This window comes from Barbus barbus (assembly GCF_936440315.1).
Source record: "Barbus barbus genome assembly, chromosome: 19".
Classification (NCBI taxonomy): Eukaryota; Metazoa; Chordata; class Actinopteri; order Cypriniformes; family Cyprinidae; genus Barbus; species Barbus barbus.
The window spans coordinates 16220762-16230342 of record NC_136747.1 but is presented as its reverse complement, the minus strand read 5'-3'; the positions used below and the strand labels follow the sequence as shown (position 1 = coordinate 16230342).

At 36.7% G+C, this 9581-nt stretch overlaps 1 protein-coding gene across 1 annotated transcript; it reads left to right on the top strand.

The window, feature by feature from the left end:
- Positions 1-5060: 5060 nt before the first annotated feature.
- LOC306885204 (gonadotropin-releasing hormone II receptor-like) lies at positions 5061-8550 on the top strand (the record flags this gene model as incomplete). The annotated part of the gene is made up of 3 exons (XM_079441594.1): positions 5061-5585; positions 7522-7729; positions 8144-8550. The coding sequence occupies 3 exons, from the start codon at positions 5061-5063 to the stop codon at positions 8548-8550; spliced, it is 1140 nt and encodes a 379-aa protein (XP_079297720.1).
- Positions 8551-9581: the final 1031 nt, after the last annotated feature.

The following is a 9581-nucleotide window of genomic DNA, read 5'->3' as shown; positions in this document are numbered from 1 at the left end:
AGTATTATGATCATCAAATGGGATATGATGCGCAGAAATGCTTTCAATTTAAGTAGGTGGACAGTTTACAGGTCTGGAAATGCAAATAAATGGTCTAAGTTTGGAATTGATTTCAGAATCACTTCTGTTTTAATACACAAATGTTAAAGAACAACAACAACAACAAAACTTTCCCTGATTAATCCTGAATGTGAATCCACAAAGGTGTACCAAAGAAATAGTGTGATTAGTATAATTAAGATGATCTAACTATTTTACACCATTATCAGGCATAAATTAATTAGCTGCTAAACCCTTATGAAGCTTATGAAGCGCATGTACAATTCATTTTCAGCTATTAAATATGTGCTTCATGACAGTTTGTATTTTTTATCTTTTATTTTTTTTAGTTTGTATAGGGTAAATATTTATATATAGTATACTTATAGTTAAAATCTGTCAGTAGGTTAGTTGTGTATAGTTTTATAGTGTATAGGTGTATAGGTTTGTTTTTTATAGGTTTATAGGTTTAAAGTATTTTTTTACTTCATTGCTGTATGTCTGCATTTATGTAGCACCGTGGTCCTGCGAGGCACGACATTTCGTTCCACTGTCCCCACATGTAGCGGAATGACAATAAATCTCAACTTGAACTTGAACTTGAACATGGCATCTGATAAACTAAACACCAAAAATGTCCAGTAGACAAATGGTCAGTGGGAGTAGTGGCATTATAACATATATTTCCTTTTATCCTCTTTTGTGGGTCAGCTATAAAGTTTCAGGCCACTTCGGTGAATATTATCCCACTCTGGCAAATATCAGCCCATTCAAATTCATTTGCCATGAAATTTTTATATTCTCATCACTCCTATCTTAATTAGCTGGCTCCAAGTCATTAGTCATGTGAGCAAGGATATGAATATAATTACGCAAATTCACAGGCAAAGTTTTGGAGATTATGATGACAATGATCCCTAAAAATCATGGAATATTTTTGTTTTTCTGAACAGCATTGAATGAATGTATGATGAGTCCACCAAAGAAAACAACCCATTCCATGTAAAAGAAAACAAGAAAGAAATTTAAAGTAGTTTTGTGATTCTGCATTTCTAACAGCACTTTAGTAAGATTTTCATCTTCATGACCTCACGTGTGCTATATTACAAAGAGTTATGACGGCTGACAGTCTTCTTCGCATATATTTGCATAATGTTTACCAACATTAAGAGGCAGCAGTGCAAATCCGCCATGTTTCCCGTGGGCAGATGTCCAGCAATCATTCAAGCAATCTGTCATATAAACAGGATGACAGTGAAGCCAAGGAAATCATTATAACATCTGTATAATGCTAATTCATACAGCAGATACATACATTGGCTCATTTGATTAATTAAATAAACAACAACAAGAAATAATATCTTTTATGAAATGGATTTTTAAATACATATTGATTTCACTAGATGGAAAAATACAAAGTAAGTTTCTCCAGGTCAAGACATTGCTACTCTTTGGAGAATATATTTCATGTCAAGCATGAAGAACAATTGTAGTGAAAAGGCAGAGATGCAGTACTGGAGCGCTGTGCAATTTGGTGTGTGTGTGAGGGGGTGTGTGTGGCAGAGACAAGGGAGGCTCGTGCAGCAGTCATGTTCACTAGAGTTCTATCTATCACCTCCATGCTGTTTACCAGACTACAGCTATACAAAAGACCATATCACTTTGAGAGCGAAGGGAAATACTGACAACAGCCATTTGTCAGCATGATAGGACATTTATATCTGAACCAGAGCTGAGGTGGGAACCCTTAACCATTAAAACATATTTTGTCTTCAGGGCAGCATGATGTTATCAAGAATGTAAACTCTTATCTTATCACAAAATCACTCAATTAGAAATGATTTAACTTTTTTTTTCAGCAAGAATGATGAAAAAGACAATTAGAACATCTGTACTACTGTATGCATGAAAAACTTAATTGTGCATCTCTGTCTGCTGTACATAATCTCAGCGCAGACCCCTGATAGTAGTCTCGGAGGTTTATATATAGACCTTTAAAAAACTTTGTAGGTGTAATCTATCTCACAGTCACTTAACCAAGGACCCCCTATTTGCTAGAGGAGACCCAGAGTGAAAAAAATGCCCCCGGCAAGAGTTTTTTTTTATCTGTGAAAGATGAGATGGCAGATGGGTGCTATAAATGCAGAGGATATTACACTGCAGAGGAGATGGATGTTTGGGTGAAAAGTCGTAAGGGTGACGAATGCCTCTGTGGTGACTGTAATGTAATGGTAATCAGGCTTTCAAGGTGATGTGATCTGAATATTCATGTCTTGGTGAACATTTTGCGGAATTTTAGAATGCATTATTATTTAGTAAAGTGCATGAAGTAATGCCAAGAATCTGCAGTTGAGCGAAAACTAAAATTGACGAGTTGGCTCCCTTTCAGTTAACTCATTTCAGTTGCGCATCTGTCTGTCTGGGCTCTAAACCTTTAAACTTAAAGGTAGAAAAGAATGTGCAGAATTGCAATTGGGTAGGTGTAGGGAGGGCTTTATTGTCCCATCCATTGAATTATTTTAATTAAAATTAAAATTTACACTCAATAAGTTATTATTCCATACTGTTTTATAATGTACTACAATACCGAGGTGTAGATAATTTCCACTATTTGCAATAAGTAGTATAAATAGCAGAAAATCCTGCTATTTTAACAAAGTATAAACAGAATCTGGTAACGCTTTAGATTACAGCCCGCAATGTACCGCGTAATTAAACAGAATTTACAGCGTACCTATTTGTAACTATAGAGTACCTCCACAGTACCGAGTTATAGGTATAAGGGAACAATATGCAATGTTTGGGGAATAAGGGGGTAATAACCTGCGGAATTATAAAAGCATTTATACTGTATTTTATAACTAAAGGGTACCTATTCTGAAATTATGTGTATGTAGAGTCAGCATAATTTAAATCCTTACGATTTTCCGCATCAGCATAATTTAAAGCTGAACGTACATGTAGGTAAACGGAAACAATTGGGGAATAAGGGGGTACTGACTTGAAAAATGAAAAGTATTCATACTGTTAGTATTTCATAAGTAATGCGTAACTATTCTAAGATTATGTGGTATGCATGACGTACTGTGTTTGTAATCTAAAGTTATGCCTTGTTACCCTCTTTTTATGTGTAGTTACTGTGTACTTACACAGTAACTACACGTAACAAGAGGGTAACAAGGCTTCATAATACACTTACACAGTAACTACACGTAACAAGAGGGTAACAAGACTTCATAATACACTTACACAGTAACTACACGTAACAAGAGGGTAACAAGGCTTCATAATACACTTACACAGTAACTACACGTAACAAGAGGGTAACAAGACTTCATAATACACTTACACAGTAACTACACGTAACAAGAGGGTAACAAGGCTTCATAATACACTTACACAGTAACTACACGTAACAAGAGGGTAACAAGACTTCATAATACACTTACACAGTAACTACACGTAACAAGAGGGTAACAAGGCTTCATAATACACTTACACAGTAACTACACGTAACAAGAGGGTAACAAGGCATCACTTTAAATTATAGCCTGCGGATGTTACACTTACACAGTAACTACATGTAACAAAAGGGTAACAAGGCATCACTTTAAATTATAGCCCGCGGATGTTACACTTACACAGTAACTACACATAAAAAGAGGGTAACAAGGCTTCACTTTAGATTACAGCCTGCGGATGTTACACTTAAACAGTAACTACATGTAACAAGAGGGTAACAAGGCTTCACTTTAGATTACAGCCCATGGATGTTACACTTACACAATAACTACACGTAACAAGGGTGTATGTTTGCACAGTAGCTAAGAAAAAGGTTGTAGTACATTTTATTCTACTTGCTTCAACCCACATACGAAAGCTCAAAGTGCACCAACAGCACTACAGCTTTCAAAAAACATCAATTATACAGTAATTATACGTGTTGTGTATTATGTTGCTATTTATCCTGGAAGGAGCTGGAAACAGGTAATCTACTTTTCCACTGTATTGCACCTCGACAGTTCAATGCTGGTGACCTGACTCGCTGAGGAGATGACCATAAGCAATACTCTTCATCGGGTAAATTTTCATATGGGAATTTCTAAACCATGCAAATCATATCAGAAACTCATCACATAATTACCCCATACTTACAGCTGAGTTCAGTAATCTCCATGACCCCACATAAATAACACTAGTAAATAATATAGTTTATATTCTTTAGTAAACTGTGGTAAAAATTTATAAAGATTATGGTGTTTTCTAATTTCACTATAATTACTAAATTATACTAGGCTATAGTATACAGTTTACTATTTGTATCAATGTCATGTAAGATATATATGTTGTAATAATACAATAAGTAGGCTACCCAATACGTAGTGTAAAAATATGTGGCATCATATATTTTGTGTTATTGGCAAATTGTTCTAAATCACAATATTGTTGCCTAAGACAGTAGAATATAAATACCACGTAATCCTAGAATAGTTACACCTTGTTTATGAAATACTAACAAATACTACCTTAATTTTCCAAGTCATTACCCCCTTATTCCCCAATTGTTTCCGTTTACCTACATATACGTTCAGCTTTAAATTATGCTAACGCTGAAAATCGGAAGGATTAAAGTTATGCTGACTCCACATACACGTAATTTCAGAATAGGTACTCTTTAGTTATAAAATACTTACAGCATAAGTTCCCTTATACCTATAAGTCGGTACTGTGGAGGTACTCTATAGTTACAAATAGGTACGCTGTAAATTCTGTTTAATTACGCGGTACATTGCGGGCTGTAATCTAAAGCGTTACCAATAGAATTTTAAATGTATATACTTTTTATTTTGAACAAATTTCTTCTAATTCAAATTTCAAATCATGAATTCAAAAGTAGCCAATTCTTAAATTCTAAATGTTATCTAACCTTAATATCCACATTGAGACCATATGATACTGAAATCTCACAGAATAACAATTGTGGCTCATGCCACAAAACCTCTTTTTCCCCCTTTCGCAGGATGTCAGGAAACGTGTCTCTTCTGTCAATGAGTCCCACAAGCATTTGGGAAAACTCCTCTGTGCTGAACGCCACCACTGCTCCTTCAGACTGGGAGACGCCCACATTCACTGTGGCTGCACGCTTCCGTGTGGCGGCCACCCTGGTGCTGTTTGTCTTCGCAGCTATCAGTAACCTCTCAGTGTTGATCAGCGTAACCTGGGGACGAGGACGCCACCTGGCCTCCCACCTGCGGCCTCTCATTGCCAGCCTGGCCTCCGCTGACCTGGTCATGACTTTTGTGGTGATGCCACTGGACGCTATATGGAATATCACAGTGCAGTGGTATGCCGGCAATGCCATGTGCAAGATCCTCTGCTTCCTCAAGCTTTTTGCCATGCATTCGGCAGCGTTTATCCTGGTGGTGGTAAGTCTGGACAGGCACCATGCAATCCTGCACCCGCTGGAAGCTCTGGATGCCGGCCGCAGGAACAGGAGGATGCTGCTGGCTGCCTGGATCCTCAGCATTCTGCTCGCCTCTCCGCAGGTAAATGAAAGAGATATTATGTTAATTGGAGTTGTCATCTGTGGGACTTGTCTTGTTATGAAACAGCACAATACTGCCTCGGAGGATTTATAGATGGATGAAAATGTTGGTGTTAGAAAACACTTGTTGACGGTGATGCATGTCTTTTTCAAAATACTGCGTCCTATTCCAGCTTAATATGAGGAGACAACTATAAAAAGATCATCACACTAATTTAATGGTGCAATGACACATTTTACCTCTGAGGGAAAAAAGTGGAGTTTAGTTTCAAAGTTAATTCAATTCCACTTTCAGCCTACAACATGCATTTCCTGAAAGCCATCTAAGCTTGCACATTTCATTTAAGTAATTAGTTGTGGCTTAAAGTGCTGCAATAACTGACACTGGGTCAGTGATTCTTCAGTGAGCTCTTGCTGCATTGATTATAGATCCTATTTGTCAAGCTACAGTAGTCCCGGGGAATTTGCTGTAACCTTTGAAATGCCTGGTTGAATCTTGTCAGTGTGTCTTGTCAGGCCTATCTTTCCCTCTGATAGAACTGTTTCTCTCCACACACTTAACTCCAGTAATGTCGTTTTTAGCAGCCTGTAGATGTGGCCATGACATTTAAAATCATTAAAAGAGAGATAAAGAATCCAGTCTGAGTAACCAGATAAATCGTGTAGCAGAAAATAGAGAAGTATATCAAACAGAAAAATAAAGTGGACCTGGAGCAAACAATTAAAAAAATAACAAATCTGAAAGCACAAAGTGGTTGACAAGAATGAACAAGACAATGACAAGAATTTACAATGTTTTATTGCAGTTCAACAGAGATAGCGAAATGTGTTCTTTCTATATTCTACATTCTATAATGACCCAAAAATAGATTTGCAAATTCAGGGGAACACCAGAATTCACTACTGATTCCAAGTTACATTAAAAAATTGTATTTAATAATGGAATCCACTATATTACACATTTTAGGTAATATAATCTGACTTTTGGATTATTATTTATTTTATTTAGATTTTAGACTTGTTTATCACATTGATTTAAATATGATAATCTTGATACAAAAATACAAAGAGAAAGAAAAAACATATAGGCCTATTCCATTCATTGTTATTAAAAACATGAAGTGTCAACGTTTCACAAACTGGGGATCACCAAGGAACTGTAGGGGATTTGTGAGTTTAATGAAAAGATAATAATTAATAAAATCGTAAATATGTGAAATTAAATGTAAATAAAACATTTACTAAAAATTTAATATTTTATTTGGTTACCTGTGTGTCATGTGTTGGATATTTTAGAAGGAACAATTAAAAGATGAAAAAGATGAAATAGGAAGAATCATTAAGTTATGTCAATTACATGTAATCATGTAATCATTAAAAAAAAAGAAATAAAGCATTGTCATCACAATGCTCTATTTCATGTCTCAATTCATGACATGAAAACTTTTTGGCTTGGTGTTAGTCTATTTGCTAACTTTGAGGCTTTACATTTTACATGATGTAGTTATTTGTAGAAGATGTGTGAATATTTTTATGCAAAATAGCTACAAAATGCTGATCAGCAGATTACAAAGTGATTAAAGGTTTAGTCTACCCCCCCCCCCCCCCCCAAAAAAAAAAAAAAAAAAAAAAAACCATTTACTCACCCTAATGTCATTCCAAACATGTAGGACTTTTCTTCAGTGGAACATAAAAGATGAAATTTTTTGCAATGAATGAAGACCGGAGCTTTCAAGTTTCTATAAAGGACACAAAAGCACCATAGACATATTTTAAAAGTGTTCTTCATACCATACAATAGCTTTGCATGAGAAATGAAAAAAGTATCCTTTTGTGTTCCATATAGGTGAAATAAGGCAAAGGCCCAGATAACCACAAAAAAAAAAAAAAAAACCTGTTTATTGCTTTTCTTTATAAATTGCTCTTTATCGTTTCAGTTATTTATTTTCAGGGCAATTAAGGCTGAAGGAGTTGACTTTGTGCAGTGTGTAACTCATGGAAGCTTCCAGCAGCGCTGGCAGGAGACAGCCTACAACATGTTCCACTTTGTCACCCTGTATGTGTTCCCTCTGCTGGTAATGAGCTTCTGCTATACGCGAATCCTCGTGGAAATCAACCGCCAGATGCCTCGTGGTAAAGGAAAGGGTAATTGACTTTTGCTCTCTTCTGACATGGTACCTGTCATTGATAAACAGTGTGACTGCATCCAGATTTCCATAGTCTACTGAATTTGATGAAGAATTTACTTCTTACAGTTAATGAGACAGGTTCTAGGGCTGCTTTGAATTTGGACTTTTAATGTGTTATTTTTGATCAAACCAAGTCTCATCTCAAATTACATCAGTTTTAATGTGAATTTCAAAAAACTAGTTTAGAGGCTCTTTTGTGTGGTAATACAGATCGATGCAGGGTCCTCAATTCAAACAGCAGTACAGAGTTGTGTTATTTCACCAGAGAGCATAGATTTTTCTTTTTCATTGACTGGTTTCTGGATTAAAATGATAAGGCAGGTCACACAACACCATTTTCTAGACTTCTAACTTGCACTGGGTTTTGTAGGTGGGGAACCTTGTCTGAGACGCAGTGGAACCGACATAATCCCAAAAGCACGCATGAAGACCCTGAAGATGACCATCATCATTGTGGCGTCATTTGTGGTGTGCTGGACACCGTACTACCTGCTTGGCATCTGGTACTGGTTTCAGCCTCGTATGCTGCAAGTGATGCCAGAATACATCCATCATGCTCTCTTCGTCTTCGGCAACCTCAACACATGCTGCGATCCGGTCATCTATGGTTTCTTCACACCCTCGTTCCGAGCGGACATAACCAGCTGCTTCAACAGAAGGAATCAAAACTCTTCTCCCAAATCACTGGACAGACTCTCTGCAAGGAGAGGGGGCGCAAGCGCAGAAGCCGAGTCGGACCTCGGAAGCGGTGACCAGCCCAGCGGACAACAAGCATAGAGGGTCAAGACACCTCAGTGAGCTAGAGATACTATTTGGGATTTTGCCCTGTAAACATGAAATTACTCTGTGTCCAGACATGTATATGCCGCTGATGGTGTCTTGGTATTTATAGTATGAGCAAGTATCCATTTGCTTGGATTCGGTTTGAATCCACTTGAACATGGAAAAGCAATAGTATCACATTGTGGTTTCAAGCTTGGATATCTTCTAGAAAGATGTAACTACAGGTACATATGAATGTAAAGGACCAAATGACAGCACAATGCCTCAGGCAATACCTTGAATGTGAGATATTTGCTGGTCTGGAACAGGGTTATAAATATACAATGCCTCGTGTATAATGGCTTACATGTGTGGAATCGGTTAATGAGGATCTCTAATTAATTAAATCTCAGAGTTCAGAGTGACAACCCCAGCTAAAAGCTTCTCTGACACGTTGCGTATCAAACATTTCCTCTCTACATCCTGATTAGGAATGTCACTTAATGTTTTACAATGGCCTTAGCTCATGAATCATTCATTTAAATGAAATGCTGTCATAAATGTTCAGGCTTACACACTGTGTTTATCTGTGGAATCACCATAAACGTTCTTCGTGGAATTCATGCAGTTGTGTTTGCAGTGTATTGTGTTGATGAGGATATGCACGATATGCTATCTTGATCTTTGTGGTGTGTGCTTGTGATGAAAAATTTATCTGGATGGACCATACAGCCTTAAAGGGATAGTTCACGTAAAAATAAAAATGCTATTTACTCACCCATATAATTGCATTTGTATGCTGTTATTCTTTCTGAGGAAAATAAAGAGAGAATTTTGATGAATATTTAAATATTTTCCAGACAAAGAAAGTTTGTAATCACAAGCGTTCAAGCTCCAAAAAGGCTTTATTTGCTCTCAGTTTCATATACTTATGCTGCATTCCGTGTTATCAAAAGCCTTGCAATAGCTTTGATGGACATCAATAATATCAAAAGTGATTGATTTTCACGTTTTATCACCACATTTCAAAACTGCAAACATCCATC